The 21863-nt window shown below is 37.8% G+C and overlaps 1 protein-coding gene across 1 annotated transcript; it reads left to right on the top strand.

Annotated features, from left to right (window-relative positions):
- The first annotated feature begins 202 nt into the window (after nt 1-202).
- Nucleotides 203-19989, top strand: WEE2 (WEE2 oocyte meiosis inhibiting kinase). The gene is made up of 10 exons (XM_041751062.1): nt 203-465; nt 2220-2271; nt 4244-4416; nt 5803-5924; nt 10893-11039; nt 11694-11801; nt 11930-12015; nt 13147-13317; nt 14992-15134; nt 17684-19989. Exons 1-10 carry the CDS (start codon nt 203-205, stop codon nt 17838-17840), a joined length of 1422 nt encoding a protein of 473 aa, XP_041606996.1. The 3' UTR covers nt 17841-19989.
- Nucleotides 19990-21863: the final 1874 nt, after the last annotated feature.

The raw sequence follows: 21863 nt of genomic DNA on the forward strand, positions 1-21863 counted from the left end.
ATTGCCCAGGGGAAGGAGGTGGAGCTTAACCAAAGTACAGATTCCTGTGTTGATCCTCTAATCAGAATATCTAGAGGAAGACTAGGAATCTGTATTTTTCATAAGAGGACCAGTTATAATGCAACTAGTTTGTGCTGAACCAGATAACCTCTAATTCCTTTTCAGCAATAGCATTCTTTGGTTCAAATATTAACTAGCTGATATGGAACTCTTTTTTTTTTTTTTACTAACCTCATTCTATTTTCCCTTTTTTGTCATCCTCATTCAGAGTCTGCTAAGCCAGTCAGTGATTTCTTCAACAGAGAAGCTCCCCTCCAGAGGCTCTAAGCATTTGAGGTTCACACCTGTTCCCTTTGTGGATGAGATGACCTCGTCAGCTCTGGTCAATATTAATCCCTTTACCCCAGAGTCCTATAGAAAACAATTCCTTCGATCCAATGGCAAGAGGAAAACTCGAGGAGATCTGTAAGTGTACTGTCGCCTCTAACTTTTGGGAACTGGTCTTACTAATGTCAAGTAGAGGGGAGAGCATGAGAGTAAGATTAGAAACAAGAACTCAACTTGAATGCAACTGATATCATGTTCACACATCCCCTCCTTCCTAAATGTTAATGTTGGTTGTAACCTGCTTTGTCATGGAGATTCTAGTGTCTCCCCATTCTGATATGTACTGTAAGGTGTCTTCTCTATAAAAGAATAGGGCAGAGTAAGCAATAGACTTTTGACTTCCATTAGCAAAGTGGGCGAGCTATGGAATTGCATTCATGTGGTCTCTGGATAACAAAAGGCTAGCCATTGGGGCAGGTGTAGCTCACAGTTCAAGGAGTATCCTGCTGTTTCGAGTCTAGACTGTGTGACTGAGAGATATAGAGCAAGGATTTAAACCTCTCTGCAGGTGATGGCAGATTGGCTAAAGAGAAAAACACAGTGTTGCTTTTAGAGGTGCTAAGAATGGAAAGCCAAACTGCACAACTCCCCAAGGCCACTGAATATTAGGAATTGTCCAAATGAGGATTGTGCATATAACTGAGGGACACTTCTTTACTATGCCTCTTCATTGCTTCTTTATTACATGATGAAAGCCTCTCTGAAATGGGCCAGTCATTTGTGCTCACATATAGTCAGCAAAATAAATGCACAGCTAACAATCTGAAATACAAAGAACATTTAATGTGTTAGGTTGAGTTGTTTTGTTTGGAATCAATGACTCCGTATCAGTCAGCTTTGTGGCCAGAATAGGTTTTCTCAATGCTATCTCCTGCATCTTAAGTAAACAGAACTTTAGTACAAGTATACAGGTCCACTTTTGTTAACAAGAATTCTATTGGTTTTAGCTCTTGAGGATTCTTTGCAAATCATCAGAATTGATTCACCTCTCACTGCAGCTAGTCAGAAGAGACCATTAATATTAAATCCCTGCAATGAAAGTGATGGCACTTTTGTAACAGCTCTTAGTGCTTCTGAGTACTTTTTCTCCCTTACTTAGTGTACTGTTATTTTTGATGTGGTGTTATAAAGTATTAGAATGTATTATTAAACTTAAGTCACGAATGGCCAGTGTCGATCTGTCCCCATGAGTGTAAAGTCTTCCTCTGTTTACATTTTCTATCCTCTGCTTCTCCAGAAGAAAAATCTATAGCTGGCTGCTCTAGAGATTGAAATATGGCTTAGAGATCCAGAGTGCAACTGCTCATGCCAAAGAGGATATTTGTCAGAGACTTCAGCTCATTGGAAAGTAACTGAAAATATCTTAGCCAGCGTTAGAGTTTATTCTGCTGTACTGTTGGTTTGCCTGAGAATCTAGTGCAGAGCAGGGGAGGTGGGTGTGGGAGGGGCAGGTCGCAGTGAGGCCAGGAATAGGGCTCTGTTTCCAATCCTCTGTGTACTCTCACCCCCACTGTTCAGGGTTGCTCTGTTTGCCCAGAACCCCACTACCAACCTTAGCTGATTCCTACTCGTTCTTGGAAACTAAGTTTGCATATCTTCTCTTTTGGGAAAGACTTCATGATTTGGGTGCTGCCTGTAACGTCCTATGATATCTTGTTCTTATTCTTTCATAGTTTCTTATGTTGAAATGTTCTATTTATCACTGTCTTAAAATATAAACTGAAGGAGGGAAGGAATTGTCTTATTTACTCTTAGTCCCAGACCTAGTGTAGTATCAAGCTTAGTGGTGCTAATCATACATTGATATCACTTCTTCTCCCTCTTTTTTTAAGTGAGGAAGCTGACCCAGGGGAAGGCAAGGTAGAACAAGGGCTGCCTGCCAAGGTGAGCACAGTTCTTTGTTGTAGCTGTCCTAACTTAGTCACTTCTTCCTGTTGCTTCCCTCTCCTCTCTCTTTCTTTTTTTCTCTCTCTCTCCCTCTCTACCAGCCCCGCAACTCACTTTGTAGATTTACAAATGTGCTTTGCAGCTGAATTGATCTGGACTCTCATCAGGGTCTATATTCTTAGCTAGTTATTACTGTATCAGACAGGCCTGAAAAGCATATTGCTGAATCATTACCTTGGAGTGTTGTAAAATTAATGGCTACTGCTTCTATCTTGGATTTAGGGAAAAATTCTATATTCATGGGGTAGAAGGGTGAAGGGAAAATTCAAGATATTTAAGGTCCAAAAATGGAAAGGCAGAAGAGAGAAAAAATGGCATAAAGCCGTAAGTTTAGATGTAAAATTTTGGCTCTTAAATGTGTCAGTATCTACTGATTTTTAAATAATGTTCACAATCTTTGAGATAGCATCCCTCATTTGATAACCTAGTCTAAGAAAAAATACTGTAAATATTATCACCATTATTGCAGCCTTAACTGTAGTGGCAAAAAAAAAAAAAAAAGAGAGAGAGTACTAAATGTCCAATTATAAAAGAATAGCTAAATAAACTATAATTTATAGTAGAATATTAAATTGCCATTAAGAAGTTTATAATACCATGAAAGCATGCTTGTGTTCAATACTCAGTTTATGAAAGTGGAGGGGGAGGGCTTGATGGATGAGTGATGTGGATGGTAAGCTGGCTTATTTGGTGTCTGAGATGAGGATGGGAAGGTAGTGGCTGAGCAACTGGTAGAAGGCCTTGAGGTCTCTGACCAGAAGTTTGGTTTCCTTATAGGAGACAATTAGGTATGTCGGATTCTATCATTTTGCAAAAATAATTTTCACTATTAGAAGAGATGGAAAGAGGGCTGGTAGCTATGGCAGCTCCAGATACGGGGGAAACAGAATTGGAGATTGGCTAAGGGCAACGAAAATTCTAGATCTTGCTAATGAAGACTGATTTACGGTATTGGATGTTGAAACGAGGAACTAGTAAGGGTCAGGACTGTTTAAACTCAAAGTTAGATGAAAAAATTCTTGTTAACAGGGACATTAGGAAAGGATGACTTCACAGATAAATTAATTTGGATTGAGATTCATATAAATTCATGGAGATTTTTGTCATCTTAGCTACCACTTCCTGATAATTTACTGTGTGCCTTGGCATTGAGCTAAGTTACACACACACACACACACACACACACACACACTCCTCCCCCCACACGTTTTCTCATGTAATATTCAAAAGCACCCCAAGGAGTGGTTGCTAAGATGCTCACTACTTTAGATCAGGAAACTAATAATGAGTTCAGTGATTTTTGCCTAGGGTTACCTACTAGCTGAGTAATGAGAGATGTTGCTGGTCAGCCAGTAGGTGGAGGGCTTGTTATACCTAAGCACATAAACTAAAATAATCAATTTGACAATTTAGTTCTCTAGACTAAGATTTTTTAGGAAGCAAATTGAACACAAATAAGTTTATTCAATTTGAGATGGAAACACTAGCAGCCAGAGTGTGATCTAAGTAGACCAGAGTCAAAGGGAGGTGCCCTTTTTTTCCCTTAATATATTCTACCTGGATCTCAGCCATTCCTTTAGGAGAGGACAGTAGCTGTTGCAGTGAGCAAGTGTGTCCCCTCTAAAAACCTATTGAGAAGAAGAATATCCCAGAAAGAAGAAATAACATAGAAAACGACTTAATATATGAAAAAATGACAGTGCAGAGTTGTTTAGACAGTTATGAAGAATACAGAGAAGGTAGTCAGCAATTGGGGCGGTTCTTGCTACCATGAATACTGACACAAACAGAATCCAAGAGATTGGCCTCAAAAGTCTTTTTGAAAACATACAGAAATTTTTGAATATGCCTTAAGTTTATTGCTCACAATATGTTAGAATTATTTTACTATTTTAATAAAATATTTCAGAGATGTGTTCTACGAGAAACCAATATGGCTTCCCGCTATGAAAAAGAATTCTTGGAGGTAGAAAAAATTGGAGTTGGGGAATTTGGTACAGTCTACAAGTGTATTAAGAGGCTGGATGGATGTGTTTATGCAATAAAACGGTCCATGAAACCTGTTGCAGGATTATCAAATGAGTAAGTACCTTTGAAATGTACTAGAAGTGCACACTTGGATTTGGAAAGTTGTTTCTTGTCAAAACATTTTAAATAATAGTACTGATGTCACCAAAAATATACCTGTTGCTACCCTCTCTATTATATGTGGTCTCACATTCATAAGCTTTCTGAATTTTCCTAATCAGAGATCAATTACTTCCCAAAACATACCATGACCATTTGGGTGCAATCATGTTGTGTTTTTTCATGGCTCCTAAGACTTTTCCTACTGGTCTTACTGCTTTTTGCTTTAATGAATAGATTTATGGAATGATCTTCAGCCTGTTAGTTCATTAGAAATATTGCCAAGTAGGAAGTTACTGTTAACTCACTGGTTATCTTGACTTTGTTTTGGTAACGAATTCAATAATGAATTCGGTGTTTTGAAGACTATAAGCGAGGACAAATTAACAAAAATTTAAGTTTCATTCCCAGAACTAATTGTCTAGAAGTTCTTCCTTTTACAAGGAAGACAATTATTTTCAGATTCAGCCAGTGCTTTTTGTGAATTGTGGGAATGTATTATTAGTTTGCTGAATCTGAAATTATGGACCTTAGAATTCTTCATTTTTTTTTATACCGAAATTCATCAAGTACTACATTTTACTTTGTGTGTGTGTGTGTGTGTGTGTGTGTGTGTGTGTGTGTTGGATTTTCTATTCCATAATGACTATCTCTGCCCGAGACTGTCCCCGTGACTACATCATCTTGGTGGAAAAAACATTGATTCTAATGACTGTCTAGCCTTTACAGAGAAGATAGAGGACCTATCACAATATCCATTACCAAGGCCTTTTTGTTAAGCCTGTCGAGGTTTTTTAAAAATTGTGATATGGTAAAATTAAGACTCAAAGCCTGTCTGCCATCAAGATAGTAACAACTGAAGATTGCTCTTTACATATGCCGTTGAATCAAAAACCATGGATTTTGGTTCCAGGATGACCAAGGTTCTTGGTTCTATCATCACTGGCTTGACATTGGGTCGGTCACTGAGCTTTCTAAAGCCTTCATCCCTGCCACTATGTCTTACTGAGTAGTTCTGGAAATTAAGTGAGATAAATAGTAAGCAGTGAGTAGTCGGTGTTCTGCCACTGTAAATAATGCCTCATATCTTGTCTTTTTTTTTTTTTTTAGATTTTATTTATTTATTCATGAGACTCAGAGAGAGAGGCAGAGACACAGGCAGAGGGAGAAGCAGGCTCTGCATGGGGAGCCTGATGTGGGACTCGATCCCGGACTCTGGGATCATGACCTGAGTCGAAGACCGATGCCCATCCAGGCATCCCTCATATCTTGTCTTTTAAAAAAAACATTTGTATGTATATCATCTTGACTCATTTTTCTTGATGCTTCTCTGTCTTTTAGGAATTTGGCTCTGCATGAAGTTTATGCTCACGCAGTGCTTGGGCATCACCCTCATGTGGTCCGTTACTACTCTGCATGGGCAGAAGATGACCACATGATCATTCAGAATGAATACTGTAATGGTAAGTATGTAGAGTAGTATCTGTGGAGAGGGAGATGAATTTTAAATCTATAGGAAAAAAATCTTTGCCTCTCCTTCATAGTTTAGGTCAGGATAGCAAGTCATACCTAAAAAAGTCTGTACTACTACAGTTTTGCTTGGAAGCAGTGAGCTGGGGACACTGAGTTGTATTCAAAGTGAATTTCTGTTTTATGCTATTTCATATTTCTTTCAGAGCTGATGTGTGGCTGACACATAGAAGCTATCAATCCCTTCACATTTTACTCAGTACTTAGAAAACTTTTACTCTAGTGGTTTGAATAGTAGGTAAATCCTCCTCCTCTTACATTTGCAAGGTATTCTAAAAGATGCATGCAAGCCATAAACCCTACCATTTGGGGGGAAGGGAGTGGTAAACTTACACAGCCAACTTTTGATTAATTTTCAAGTGGGTTCCTGAATTGGGGGATAGTTCATGCATCTAGATGCTTCTTATCTTTGAACTTTAGTGTTCTCACTACAGTGTGTGGGGTGAATGCTGGAATGAAATGCAGTGGCTTCAGATATATTCTTGTAGGTCCTTCAGAACCAGACATATACAAGAAACTGGTAAAAAAAAAATTTTCTGGGCTACTTAAATCCAAAAAGTAGTCTTTTGGTTTAACATATTTCTAATCTGTGATTAAGGGGTTGATAAAATCATAGAGTTACACGTGATTATTCTCAGAAATATTTTTTTACCAAAATGTTCACTGGTAAAATATGAAAGTGCTACCAAATTAAGTAGAAGCTTGCCAGCTTTTTAGGAGTAGCAACCCATATTCTAGCTATGGTAATATGGGAAAATGGCAAGCCTCCCAAACCTGCTCCCCAACAATATGTACACCCACCCTTAAGTTTCTCTAATAGTACAGTCTTCGAGTAATTTTGGTAACCACCAGATAGCCCCAAGTATGTATGTGCAGCCTGACTTTTGAGGGCAGTGATAAAGTTTCATCATTATACATACAAATAGGTTAAATGATAATATTATGAAATGCTAGAAACATAGAAAATAGTACACACATGCTGCAAAATAATGATTTGATATTTCCCTTATTGTTTCCTTAGGGCCTGATTTCCTTGGAGTCTTAACTGTGAACTTTGTTGTGGTTTTTTTCCCCAAGTTCACCTGAATCCTTTTTTTCTAATAATCTCCTTAGGATAAAAAAAATAGACCCTTTCCTTGTGATTCAGAGGTTGAGATTTTTCTTCTCTTCCTAATTTCTTCTTATCATAACCAGGGATTCCCTATTCTCCTCTACCAGTCCCAAAATTGGTTTTATCTTCATGAATTTCAGCTACTAACAAAGATAATATCAAATAACAAAAATTAACCAAGAAAGCCAAACAAAAGTAATCTTATTCAAAAAATAAGATGGAGTGATCTTATTACAAATCATCTTCTGATTCTTTTCAACATTTGAATACCTTCTCAAAGTGTGACGCTATATTAAGTTCTAGGGTGAGATATACTATAGAGTGAGCTAAGGTAAGTCCTTCAAGGAGCTTTACTCCTCTTGCTCTGTTACAATGAATACATAAGAGACCATTTGCTGCAAAGTCAGGTGGATAAAAAGCATTCAGAGAAGATGGATGTGAGCAGGTGACAGCATAGTGTGGTGTTGTGGGCCTAGTCAGGCAGAGCTGGATCTAAGACTAGTGCTGCACGCTTGCTGTAGGATCTCTGGGATGTCAATCCCATTGATTAAAGAAATCATAATATTTATTTATGGGAGTAGTTTGAGAAATAGCAAAAATCTATGCCAAATGCTACCAGTGACAATACCTGATACATAGTAAAAACTCAATAATAGTTGCTATTAGAGCAGTCCAAGAAAAATCTCATAAAGGAGGTAAGACTTGAAGGAGACCTTGCAGGATTACCCGAGTTTAAGAAGTAGAGGGAAGACTTCCATTAGAGGAAGAGCATGCAGACAAAGGGCAGGGTACTGGGAATGGGTCTGTACCAGTGTACAGTAAGGACACTGAGAGGATGGAGGTGATCCCTATAAAAGGAAATAAGAGCAGCAAGGTAAAGTGTGGGAAGACTTGGCTTTTGGATGTCAGGCAGTCAATTTTGAAGTTGATGTGATAGATTATGAGGAATCACTGTCTGTTTACCATGGCATCCACTAACTTCACTGTGTACTTGTCAATTAAAATGTAATTCTGATTTTTCAAATTGTAATTCACATACATTGCTTTCAAATGTGAACTGATCATCGACAATAAAGCACACCCTTATATTTGTCCTGTTTGTGGTTATGGATAATTCATGTTGAGACTTAGCCCTATGGCTCTAAATGAAGGAGAGTTAAGTCCTAAGTATTTGTAAAATAGCAAAGTAGCCAGCATCCAATTCCTTCTACTCCTTCTCCCACTCCATCCTCTCCTCCTCCCTCTTGCTCATCTCTTCCTCCTCATGCCTGCCACTCTTTCCCCTATACCCCCAGCCTGTCATAGCAGTCAGGCTAGAACATGTATGGTTATGGTTTTACTAAGATTATAAATTAGATGATTTAGATAATTTACATCATAACTAGTAGAGACCAGCAGTTATCTGATTTTTTCCCCCTACTGTGTGTCCTGAGCCCTGAACCAATCAAATGTTCCTTCCTCCACCCTCACCCTTGTCAAGATTCCCTACGTGTCACCTGTGGGCCAGCCTCTGAAGTCTGAAGGTCTTCCACCTAGTAGATCAATTGTGTAACCACCAGGATTCCAAACAATTCAGGTTGGGATGATTAATCTCTCCCCCACACAGTATTTTCTTGTGATAGCTTCTGTCACTGAAGTTTTACAGAGCGTGCTCTCCTAGGATGGTGGTTCTTGCATTTGGTCTAGTGATGTGACATCCAGAAGTCCCCATGTCCTCTGTGGAACACCATGAATCCTGGTTATATTTTTCTACCAAACAAGGAATAACTTTACCAGCAGAAAAACAGGATTGTGCTGTAGATAGCAACATAAAATCAAGATTTTGAGAATACAAGTGTATGAGAAAAATATCCTGTTGAATTGTTCTGCTGTTTACCTTTCATTGTTGGAAGGCATTTGCTATTTATTTTAGTATCTGTCAGGTTTCATAAGCAGATGGAAAAATGTAGATATGTTTTTATGTTTTTTTTTTTCCCCCTGCCGAGTAGGGAAAGCACTTTTATCTAAAGGAAATAACTCAGTCACCCATTTCATAAACATGATTTGATAAGAGCTGAGAGCTGGTTGTCTCCTCTTAGGGCACAATGCTGGCAATTATGGTACCATCTTCGGGTGGTACCTTGGGGTATGGAGTTAAGGCTCCAGTGTAGCTGAGATTAGTAAGGATGAAATTTTTAGTTCATTCGGTATTGCTGTCTATAAACACATACTTCCTTAGTACTATTTAGCAAAGAACAGTTAATAACACTCTCTGATAAGAGAGAGACAATAAGCTTCAGCTGTGGCAAAATAAAGACATTCTCCTGACTTTGCACAAATGCTTTTCAGTGAGTTTTACTGTTGATTATCACTTGGATAACTTTTAATATTACCTACAGAGCTTCTAAGTAATTAAAAGTGCTGCTAGCACTGGTGTAGTTACCCTTAATAAATCCCTGTAGCTCTTCAGGGAATTGGCAATACATCTCTGCTTATAATCTAAAGGACCATCTTGAAGCGTTCCTACCTACCCCCAGGATGCTTCCCTCTTTCCACACATTTTATGGGGGCCCTGTCTCATCTTTCCTTTCCTTCTGTTGCCAGGATAGACCTTCAGTTCAGAATATATAGATGATATGCAAGACCTTGAGAAAGTGAAAATGAATGGGTTGGGGCCCTGTCTTGAAGGAGCACCTAGCCTACTAGGGAGGGAGATGGACTCCAGTGGACATGAGATCCTTGGATGTAGGCTTCCTTCTTCTTGCCATATCTCACAGCTTCATCTGCAAACTCAGACTTTAGGTGACTTTGTTTCAACACACTCTTCCTTTCTATCTAATGTCCTTTCCACACATAAATTCTAAGAAGATTCCCAGGAAAAAGACACACCATTTAGTTTAGGCCTCTTGGTGTTTCTGAAAAGGGCTGAAATTCTCCTTTCTGAATGTAATTATTTTAACATGACAGGTCAATATTTATACTGAATTTTACATAGGATACATGAAAGTATGGATTTCCTAAAAAAAAAAAAAAATGCCATTACCACCTCTAATCCTACTGTTCTGGACAGATACTTGAAGGCTGGAGCCCTAACTGCCAGGGAGACCCCAGACTCTATAATTTGAAGAAGCTGCCAGTAAATGAAAATTAATAAATAAAGGGTTCAGAAGCATTCTAATACCTTAGGAAAGGGGCAAACAAGATCCAGATGGTCAGATGAGTCCAGGCCTTTTTTTTTTTTTTTAAACTTATAACAATGATAAATCAGGAGCCCATCTATAGTTGATAAGCAAATACTATGGCTCAAATAGGATTTAGGTATATATTGAAATTTCATATTTTCCTTGGGTCAGCAATCATTAAATATCCTGATTTTGTTAGATATTTTTAATGGAATTAAACTCAGAATCAATTTCATTAAAGTTACAAGTAGCCTATAATTACTAGCTTGATGCTGAATTAATCATCAATGCCAGCAGTAGTTATTTGTCTAGGCCTGATTGAGCTTCTGGTTAATCATTAGATAATAATTTTAAAATGTTAGCTGGGGCAGACTCAAGGCAATAGAACCATATATTGGATACCTGTGGTATGGCATTTTATTTTCTTCTTTAAAAGTCCTGTAGTTCTTCTCCAACACATCTGTGGAATAGACGGGGCCAATATTATGTTTTACACTAAAACAATAATCTAGATTTGTTGGATTAAACCCCTTCATAAGAATTTTCTTAAATGTTTATTATGCTTTTATCTATTCAGATTCATACCTTTTTTCCATTCTGCGGGGCTGCTCTCTGTTGTTCCTTCCTAGGTGGGAGCTTGCAGACTGCTATATCTGAAAATACAAAGTCTGGCAATCATTTCCCAGAGCCGAAACTCAAGGACATCCTTCTGCAGATTTCCCTTGGGCTTAAGTACATCCACAACTCTGGCATGGTGCATCTGGACATCAAACCTAGTCAGTATGGCTCCCTCTGCTCCTCTCAACAGATTTCTTTCTCTCTCTGCTATGTCAGAGTTGGTGCCTGTGTGTCTACTAAGCATTGAAGATGCTGTTTGCTGGCAAAATCTGTTTCCTTCTTTTGTTTCCCTAAAAAATTTAAATGGCTTTATCTATTTTTGCCCTGGGCCCAGGGGACAGAGAGACAGAAGACTCTTTCCCAGACAGCGAAGCCAAAGTATGAAAATAGGTCTCTAACTTACTGCATAGCTAAGTGACAGCATATTGGCTGCATCCGGAATGTATTGACAACTAGTGCTGTATATACTCTTTCTAATTCAGCACTGACTAAAGTGAACAGAAATGAATGGTTTTGGCACTCAATGTGAAACTCCAGGAAATGATGTTACCATTTTTTTTTCAGGCTTATTTTTTTTTTGTTCTGAGGCTACTAGCCTCTTCAGAGGATGGAGTGTGTCTGAGGTCAGTTTCACTCAAAATATGTATCCTCAATCACTGAGCTGTTCAGAAGTAGTGAGAGGAAAAGAAATCTTGATAGTCTTGTTACAAATACACAGAAAGGAGGGTGGCTAAAATGTCAAACACAGAAAAGAATCTTTGGGGTGAAAAAGCTAAGGGATCATTACTTAGGTCAATTGTGTATTTTGTTAGGTAACATCTTCATTTGTCATAAAATGCAATGCGACTCTCCTGTAGTCCCAGAGGAGATTGAAAATGAAGCTGATTGGTTTCTCTCTGCCAATGTGATGTATAAAATTGGTGAGTTGGCCTTAAGCCCTGAGCTGTATATTATCCTGTAAAATTTATAGTGATGACTTCACCTATTTCAGTTTTAAAGACATGCTTTTAGAGGGCGCTATTTCTTTCCTTCTTTTTTTTTTTTTCAGGTGACTTGGGTCATGTGACATCAATAAGCAAACCAAAAGTGGAGGAGGGAGATAGTCGCTTCTTGGCCAATGAGATTTTACAAGAGGTAAAGACTAGGGAAATAGTGTATTTTTTTTTTAATTTATTCATGAGAGACACAGACATAGGCAGAGGGAGAAGCAGGCTCCCTATGGGGAGCCTGATGTGGAATTTGATCCCACCACCCCAGGATCATGACCTGAGCTGAAGGCAGATGCTCAACCACCAAATCGCCCAGGTGCCCCAAACAGAGTATTTTATAATTCCTTGAACCTTTTGACTCTCAAATGAGGGTTCACAGTGCAAAAAATGAAAAATATATATATTTATAATTAAAATTTTTTATTTATTTTACAGTGCAAGAAATGAAAAGTGTATGTTTACAATTCTTAAAAAAGATTTTCAGAGAGAGAATTAGCATGTGAGTGGGGGGAGGGGTAGAGGGCAAGAGAGAAAGAGAATCTCAAGCAGACTGTGCTGAGTACAGAGCCCAATGAGGGAGGAGTTTGATCTCATGACTCTGAGATCATGACCTGAGCTGAAATCAAGAGTTGGACATTTAACTGAGTGAGACACCCAGGCCACCCAAAAAGTATGTATTTATAATTTAAATTTATATTATCCCTTATCCTATTCAGGATTGAGATCAAAGATGATAAACTTTTCCAAAAAATAGCATGAGGAAAGCTGGCTCAATTGTAGATTAATCAACATTTTTACTGTTCTTTATAAAGGTCCTTTACTGTTTCTAGTATTTCTTAGAATTCCTAAACTCATGGATTCCCAGCAAAAAGGAAGCTTTTATTGCTTCAGCCCATCTTTATCATGCTGTCATCCTTTTGATAGTACAACCAGCTCCAATGAAATGACTTTCAGTTATTGCACACCTTCTAGGATGTCTGTGGAGTCAGGGCTAGGAAGATTTAATACCATCCGGAAGGATAATATCTGTGACCAGTCAACCTATGCTTGCTTCTGCCCTACACTCTTCAGGGCACAGTAGTGTGAATCAGGTGGATTTGTGCCGTATCCTCTGTCTTCTCTAGAAGCAAACCACTAGCCATGTCAGATGTGACCTGGCCCATTGTGTCTGTTTAGGCTCATATGCACTCAAATGAACCTCTCTTTAACAGTTGTCTTTAGTCTAGACTCACTTCACTTGGCAAACTAACTGGCATTCCTGTCTTCTGTTTTGAAGGATTATCAGCACCTTCCCAAAGCAGACATATTTGCCTTGGGATTAACAATTGCAGTAGCTGCAGGAGCAGAATCTTTACCCGCAAATGGTGCCAAATGGCATCATATCCGTGAGGGGAACCTTCCAGACATTCCTCAGAAGCTCTCAGAAGAATTTCACAATCTACTCAAGGTGGTACCTCTTAGGAGATGAAGAGAAGATAGAAATGTCTATTTTTTAAAAAAACATAATTGCAAGTAGGTAGGGAAAGGGAAAAGAAGATGTTGGTAGTGCCACTGACAGAGAAAGGGATCCTGATGCCCAGAAAAGACACAGGAGAGATTGAAAGTTTCTCAAAGAAACTTAGGATATTATAACACCTGTTTGTTCTAGTTTAAAATACTGTTAAATTTTTTTCTCTGCCATTCCCAATAACCCTGTTAAGATGGGTAGTCAGGAAACCTAGGTTCAGAGCATTTCCTGGACTTGTATTCTCACCTTTTGATGATTGCTTAACTCTAAAAGCAAACCTGGTCTATTTGCTTTTTATTTAACTATTGTCGTTGGTAATGGCGATATTATGAAAAAATCTGATTTCTGAGTGTATAGAAGAAAGTATAAGCCACTTTATTGATGAATTACTGGCAATACCACCCAACGTCTGGACTATTGGAAAAAGGCATAATGTCAGGAACCTATGTGTTACTGGTACTCAGTAGCATCTGAGCATGTGTGGGACAAGGAAAGGAGGCTCTTATGTTGAAACAGAGGTAGAAGGAAACAACCTTGAGAAGCTTAAGATCATACTAAGAAAACAAAATGTATACATAAGACTTAAGTCATGATTAAAGGAACAGGATTAGTTACGATCCCTACAATAGCCTTAGAAGCATCTACTCTTGGGGATTAAACTTGAGTTTCACAGTTTACCTGAAAACTTCAGTTTTAGCTACAGATTTGTCCCTCTTCCATGCTGCTTCTTCCCTGAAAAAAACAAGGCAAACCCTTGCTCACAGTGGAGTTTCATGAATAGCATAATTACCCATTTCTATGTGTAAACTGCTCCTAGATTTAGTTAATACATACTGAGTTCTTCAGTGCTAGCCCAATGCTCTTGTTATACATATATGCTAATTCACTTAATTCTTGCAGTAATCCAAAAGGTGAATATTGTTATCCCAGATATCAGGAAAGAGAAAGTGAGTTTCAGCATAGTCAAGCCACTTTCTCAAGCTAGTTAGTGAATGGTGGATCTGGCTCTGAACATTGGTCCCCAAATAGAAGGTTCATATTATATGAACCATTATATGATATTGCTAATTACTATAAATAGTTAAGCTATTTTCTACTGTATTTATGTTGTTTTAGGTTAAGACCCTCTCTACCTGAAGATGGATGCTTTAGGAATACTGTCATGGTGGGGTATACTTAGTTTTAGCTGAAAAGGAGCATGTTGTAGTTGAAAGTAAATGGAACTAGGAGTTGGGTAACTTGAGTTTTAGTCTTGGTCAAGTCACTTTTTATCTTGGACCTCAGTTTGAAAGCAAGTCAGTTGGACAAGTCACTTTTAATCTCAGGACCTCTGTTTCTTCCCATTTAAAATGAACACACTTGACTAGCTAATCGCCCACTAGCTCTAAAATATGATAAGGACAAGTCAAAGGTACGGATGACGGATACCACTGTGTAGGGATGATAGTTCCATCCCCGGTGGAACTAAGTTTTTATTTATTTCTTCCCCCATAAAGTTAAAAAGCAGAGTTTCACAAAACTCACCAGCAGAAGCTGGGTTGGAGTTGGATTGGGTGGGCAGATTTTTCCAGCAGTGAAGTTTCTATTGCCTTCGTTTTGGTCCGACATCAACAGAACATGATCCACCCTGACCCAAGCGAGAGACCTTCTGCAGCAGGTCTGGCCAGAAGTCGAGTTCTCCGGCCCTCCCTCAGGAAAGCAGAAGAGCTCCAGCAGCAACTTAACTTGGAAAAGTCCAAGACAGCCACACTAGAAAGGTAGTTTTTGTTGTTTGTTTGTTTTAAAGTAAGCTATTGGCCCAATGTGGGGCTTGAACTCACAATCCTGAGATCAAGAGTCACTTATTTAACCCATCCCCCCATGCACCTCCCTTCTGGTAACCATCAGGTTGCTTTTTGTAGTTGAGTCTGTTTCTTGATTTATCTCTCTTAGCTCTTCCCTTTGCTTGTTTGTTTTGTTCTTAAATTCTACATATGTTTGAAATCATATGGTATTTGTCTTCCTCTGACCACACTCTCTAGTCCCATTCATATCCTTGCAAATGGCAGGATTTCATTCTTTTTTATGGCCACATAATCCATTAAATATATATAGCACCTCTTCTCTAGCCATTCATGAATTGATGGACACTCAGGCTGCTTTCAAAATTTGGTTATTGCAGATAATGCTGCTTATAAACATAAGGGTGCATGTATCTCTTTGAAAATGTTCTTGTATTTTTGGGGTAAATACCCAGTAGTACAATTGCTGGATTGTAAGGTAGTTCTATTTTTAGCTTTTGAGGAACCTCCACACTGTTTCTCATAGTGGCTGCACCAGTTTGCATTCCCACCAACAGTGCATGAAGGTTTCTTTTTCTCCATATCCTCAGCAACACCTGTTGTTTCTTGTGTTGTTGGTTTTAGCCATTCTGTCAAGTGTGAGGTAATGTCTCATTGTAGTTTTGATTTTCATTTCCCTGATAAGTGATGATGACCAAATTTTCATATGTCTGTTGGCCATCTGGATGTCTTCTTTGGAGAAATTTCTGTCCATGTCTTCTGCCCATTTTTAATTGGATTTACTTTTTGGGTGTTGAGTTGTATTCTTTATATGTTTTGGAAACTAACTCTTTAATCAGACATGTCATTTGTCTTATATCTTCTCCCAGTTGCCTGTGTTCTCCACTAGGATTTTGATGGTTTTGATGGATTTTGATGGTTTCAGGTCTCACACCTAGGTCTTTAATCTATTTTGAGTTTATTTTTGTGTATGGTGTAAGAAAGTGGTCCAGTTTCATTCTTTTGCATGTCCTATCTAGTTTTCCAAACACCATTTGTTGAAGAGACTTTTTCCCATTGGATATACTTTCCTGTTTTATTGAAGATTAATTCACCATATAATTGTGGGTTTATTTCTGGATGTCCATTGATCACATTGATCAGTGTCTATTTTTGTGCCAGGACCATACTGTTTGAATTACTACAGCTTTGTCCTATAACTTGAGCTCTGGAATTGTGATGCCTCCAGCTTTGCTTTTGTTTTTCAAGATTGCTTTGGCTATTCAGGGTCTTTTGTGGTTCCATATAAATCTTTGGATTTCCTGTTCTAGTTCTGTGAAAAATGCTGTTGGTATTTGATAAGGATTGCATTAAATGTGTAGATTGTTTTGGGTAGTATAGACATGTTACTAATACTTGTTCTTCCAACCCATGAGTGTGGATTGTCTTTCCATTTCTTTGTGTCATCTTCAATTTCTTTTATCAGTGTTTTTACAGTTCTCAGAGTATAGGTCTTTCACCTCTTTGATTAGGTTTACTCCCAGGTGTTTTATGGGGTTTGGTGCAGCTGTCAATGGGATTTATTCCTTAATTTCACTTTCTGCTGCTTCATTATTAGTGTATAGAAATGCAACAGATTACTGCATATTGATTTTGTATCCTGAAACTCTACTGAATTTGTTCATCAGTTCTAACAGTTTTTTGGTAGAGTGTTTAGGGTTTTACATATAGTATCATGTCATCTGCAAATAATGAAAGTTTTGCCTTTTTATTACTGGCTTGGATTCTTTTTCTTTTTGCTTTTGTGTTTGCTGTGGCTAGGACTTCCACTACTATACTGAGTAAAAATGGTAAGAGTCGACATCCTGGTTTGGTCCCTGACCTTGGGGGGAAAGTTCTCAGTTTTTCCCCATTAAGGTTGTTGATGTTAGCTGTGGGTTTTCACAGATGGCCTTTATTGTGTTGAGGGTATGTTTCCTCTAAACTTACTTTGTTGAGGGTTTTTATCATGAATGGATAATTTACTTTGTCAAATGCTTTTTCTGCATCTATTGAACTGATCATATGGTTTTTATCCTTTCTCTTATTGATGTGATGTATCTTATTGATTGATTTGGGAATATTGAACCACCCTTGCAACCCAGGAATAAATTCCACTTGGTTGTGGTGTATGATTTTTTTAATGTATTGTTGAATTCAGTTTTCTAGTATTTTATTGAAATTTTTGCGTCTGTGTTAATCAGAGGTATTGACCTGTAGTCCTTTTTTAGTGGTATCTTTATCTAGTTTTTATTTTTAAAAATTCTTAACATAATTTATGCCCCAATCAGTAGGAATTAGGAAATCTAATCTGCCATGTGTTGTGGCATGTGTGTGCCAGCCATTTTTAAAGAAAATCACAGGAGCTAATTTCCTATTCTGTGTATAGCTGAGGGTTGTTTCTATAAATACTGAAATAAAAAAGAAAAATCTATGTTAGTTTAGATCATAAATATCATCTTTAATTTGGAATCAAGTAATATATATTTTTTCCCTTTAATTGCCAGGGAACTGAGAGAAGCTCAGCAGGCCTGGTCCCCCCAGGAAGAGCATAGTGACCCTGGGGTCTCTGGGACCCCCACAGGATCAAGATGTACCAAACGCCTGGTAGGAGGAAAAAGTGCAAAGTCTTCAAGCTTCACCTGTGGGAAGTCTTCCCCATAAGAACTCCCTTCACACCAACCCCTCTTTTGCCTTAGTGCTTCCAGAAATAGTTATTGACCGTGTCAACCTTCTTGTAAATGGGAAGATTAACCAACTTATATGCCCAAAGATTTCAATAACCACTCCTAATTTAGCATTTACAGCCAAGGTCCTCAAGCTAGTAAGGCCCTGTATTAGCAACGTCCCAGATACAATAACTGGAAGCATTTATCTTCTCTATTGATATATTCCTAAGGCTACCTATCAACAGTTTGTTCACTTGTCTCACTCACTGACGCACAGTGGGAAAGCACGCATCTCTGAACTGAAAGAGAAAGCAGCGGCCCTAGGCACGCCATATGGAATAAGAGGCTGCTGTAGCTGGTTGCCTACTGAGGAACAGGGACTCTCCCTGCACATAGAAAGGAATATAATTTTGTTTTGAATTGAGGTAACTGCTTTCAAGAAATGTGCATGTATTTCAGTAGTGCTTCCTAGGGGTAAATGATGGTATTCCTAAAATAATTCTCAGCCACTTTGAGCAAGTGGTTTTCCTACTGTATTCTTTCAGTGAAGACAATCCTTTCCTCTGATATTATATTTATTAAATAAATGGCTTCACCATTATGTGAGGTGGGTAGAGATAGACTATCTATAACTTGTAATTTCTGAACTGGCTATTAACTTATGGAACAAGACACTGGGTATGGGGTTCAAGGAACATTTAATATGGTGGTTCTTCAAAATATTTGCCCTGACCCTCTTGTAATTGTTAGGACTGGTTTTGATTTTCTGGGTGTCACCAAATTCTCCTTGACTTTTATCGAATTTGGCTTTGTTTCCTGTGATTTTATCGTATTTTAATCCTGATTATTTTCTCTGTATATATTTTAAGGGAATAGGACATTTGTAAATAAAGGTTTTTATCTTGTCCAAAGTCAGATATGGGTAAAGTACTCTTCTTTATAATATGCAACTATCAAAGAGTGAGAAATTTCTGTTGGAAACTATTTCATGAGTAGATAGGGAGTAGATAGATGAGAACATTCGGTAGATTGGTAGTAACAGGTCTTGGCTGCAAAGCCCAGCTTTGTGGGCCTAAAAGCTAATAATGGTCAGGCTCTAATATATGAAATACTTCTGTCATAAAGGCATTTGACAACTTCTAGTGCATCATGTTAATTAAGGTAGCCTGTTAATGGTTTGTAGGCTTTTTTGCTGCCTTATATTCTTCTTTACCCTCCATTAAAAACAAAAACAAACAAACAAACAAAAAAAAAAAAACAAGTGTTTTTAAATTGAATAGACCATCATAGCATTCTTTGTTCTGTCTTGGAGTAGCAATTATTTCCATGCAGTTAAGTGGGGGTAAAGTGCTCTGTATTGCTCATTGTCATTTAAAAAAAGTCTAGTCTCAATTCACATTTCTAAAATGGAGTTAATTTATCTCTTGCCTCCCAGCCATATCCATTGCAGTGCAAGGTCAACCACAATTTGCAATTTAGAAACAGGTATATTGTTAAACATATGCAATGTACAGACCAGAATTCTTTAATTATACTTGTCTTCTCAGACATTGACCGCTTGTACTTTTAAGGTCTATGACCTCTTCTTGACCCTGCTCCTCAGAGCCCATGTCAGCACTTGAGTGGATCTGGTGCCAGACTATTGCTTTCTCTCCCTCTCTCTCTGGGGGACTCCAGAGTACCACAAAGTTACTAAACCAGCTGTTGAGTGTGAGAGGGACTGAGTCTTCACTGGGCTGAGGATTTCATCCCTTTCAGTTCAGCTGGAATCTGAAGTTGACCCCTTGCCTCTGTAAGATGTTCCATCCTCAGTCCTAAAGTTCTGTTTTTGCACAGAGATCATAAGGTAACCTAGGAACTAGTTATCAAATGTCATACTATCAAATATTAACATCATTGGACTTACAATATTAAACAAGTTGAACTTAAATATTTTAGGATATAAATGTGCTACTTTTTTTTAAATAATAAATTTGTGCTACTCTTCTATAGATCTTAAACATACACTGATAAATTGCCAACAGATAATCTTGAGACTTAAAGGAATGATATTGTGCTTTATTAAACTCTTACATATGTATCAGTTTATAGATGCCATTATCTAAAGCTGTATAATGATGAACATTAAAAGATAAAGGTCAACATTTCAGCCTGAAAAATTAAGCTCTTTTTTTTTATCTCTGTATGAACCATAATTTCAATCCTGAATTACATAAAAATGTCAAGTTGATTTTTTAAAAAAATTTAACAAAAAATAGATATAATAACTAATAACTATGAAGTGCTGCTAAAATTGCTTTTGAGCCATTTTAAAGTAGTTGCTGTAATCCATTTAGATAGTAAGTGCTATAATTTTCCACCCGTTATTATGAGTCTTGAGAAAAACTGATTTAGAAGCAAAGTGAAAATTGGATTGAAATTTCTCAAAAATGTTTTTATATAGCAATGGAATAGGAAGATTTGGACAATCTGTGATAAAGCATTGCCACCACTGGTCTCTACCACTTAATGCCTTTATAGCTAAGACTTTTTCTAATTTAGAGGGGGGAAAAAAGGCAAGGCCAAAGATAACTTTGTGGCCCTGGACATCTATGACAGATACTTCTCTTTCTCAACTACCTTTGCAAAGGATGAAAGCCCTGAATTATTCCACTACTGCCAGGAGTAATGGTAGCTGATTAAAGTCACATTGCTGTCTGTCGGTACTTCTCAGCATCAAGAAGGCCCTTTCTGGGTCCATGAATGAACTACAGAGAGTCTACAATTATGCAAATTGGAGATTCTTGAAAGAGGCATCTCTATTACAAAAATCCATTTCAGCCACTCTTCCATGTCTCTGATTCTTTTGTTGTTTGTTTTTAGTCTTCTAATTTCAGGCTAATTTGAGTATCCTTCTGGGTTCTTCCTACTTTATCTTCCTATTTCTTTGTTCTGGCCTGTGACCTACACCGTTCTAAAGCCTCTCCTTGCTTTAAAACATAATTTTTGGTTGGATATTCACAAGGTCCCCGTCCTCTAAGAGCTCACAGTCAATGGGGAGGATGAGCTACCTTCATGGTCATCTAAATTATAATACAAGACTAAGTGTGTAAGAAAGTGAAATGGAAGAACAAAGTAAGGACTTTGAGTAGAGGGTTTTGAAAGTATGGAGAAGGGCATTGCAGATAACAGAACAGTGAGAACATTCTCAGATACTGAGAATGCCTGGCTGGAGCATTTGTTGAGGGGAAGGAGGATGTAGTTGATAAGAAAATGTTTTAACTCCATTCTTCCATGACGTCTTCTATTTTTATATATATATATAAATTAAAGATTTATTTATATATACAATATATTTTTATTTTATATATAATATATATATATTTATTTTATATATATACAACATATATATATAAATAAAAGATTTTATTCATTTATTCACGAGAATACACAGCAGAGAGAGAGAGAGGCAAAGACACAGGCAGAGGGAGAAGCAGGCTCCATGCAGGGAGCCCGACGTGGGACTTGATCCCAGGTCTCCAGGATCAGGCCCTGGGCTGAAAGCGGTGCTAAACCACTGAGCCACGTGGGCTGCCCACATTTATATATTTTGTATATTTTAATGTTTTTCTTGTTAAGAGTTAAAAAGAAAGCAGCACATACAATTTGGTCCAATAGTCTAAGAACATGTGTATTGGTAATTCCTGTCTGAGAATTGAGATTAGCTTAAGATGTTATTTAGATTAAGATGTTATGTATAAAGTTATGAGTTTCCTCAAGGCTGTTTTCAATTGGCATGCTTTCTGCTTTTTTTAATTCTAAACAACCCTTACAACCCTTTCCGCGCTCCTCAGAAGTATGGGCAAATACAAAGAGGGAGAGGTCATGGTATGAAATAAATTTAGGGCTGAGCAGATATGAATAAACTGGATGTAGGTGATTAGGAAGAGGTTTTAAAGATGATTCCAAAGTTCAACTCAGGGATAATGTTGGTACCATTAAAGTAAACAGAGTTTAGAAGGGGGAAATTGGTTTTGGA

Source organism: Vulpes lagopus, chromosome 4 (genome assembly GCF_018345385.1).
Source record: "Vulpes lagopus strain Blue_001 chromosome 4, ASM1834538v1, whole genome shotgun sequence".
Lineage (NCBI taxonomy): Eukaryota > Metazoa > Chordata > Mammalia > Carnivora > Canidae > Vulpes > Vulpes lagopus.

Coding starts and splice junctions, on each gene's coding strand:
- WEE2 (XM_041751062.1), top strand. CDS start 203: ATGGAACTCTTTTTTTTTTTTTTACTAACCTCATTCTATTTTCCCTTT. Junction 12,016..13,146: donor CCAATGAGATTTTACAAGAG/GTAAAGACTAGG, acceptor TCTGTTTTGAAG/GATTATCAGCACCTTCCCAA. Junction 15,135..17,683: donor AAGACAGCCACACTAGAAAG/GTAGTTTTTGTT, acceptor TTTAATTGCCAG/GGAACTGAGAGAAGCTCAGC.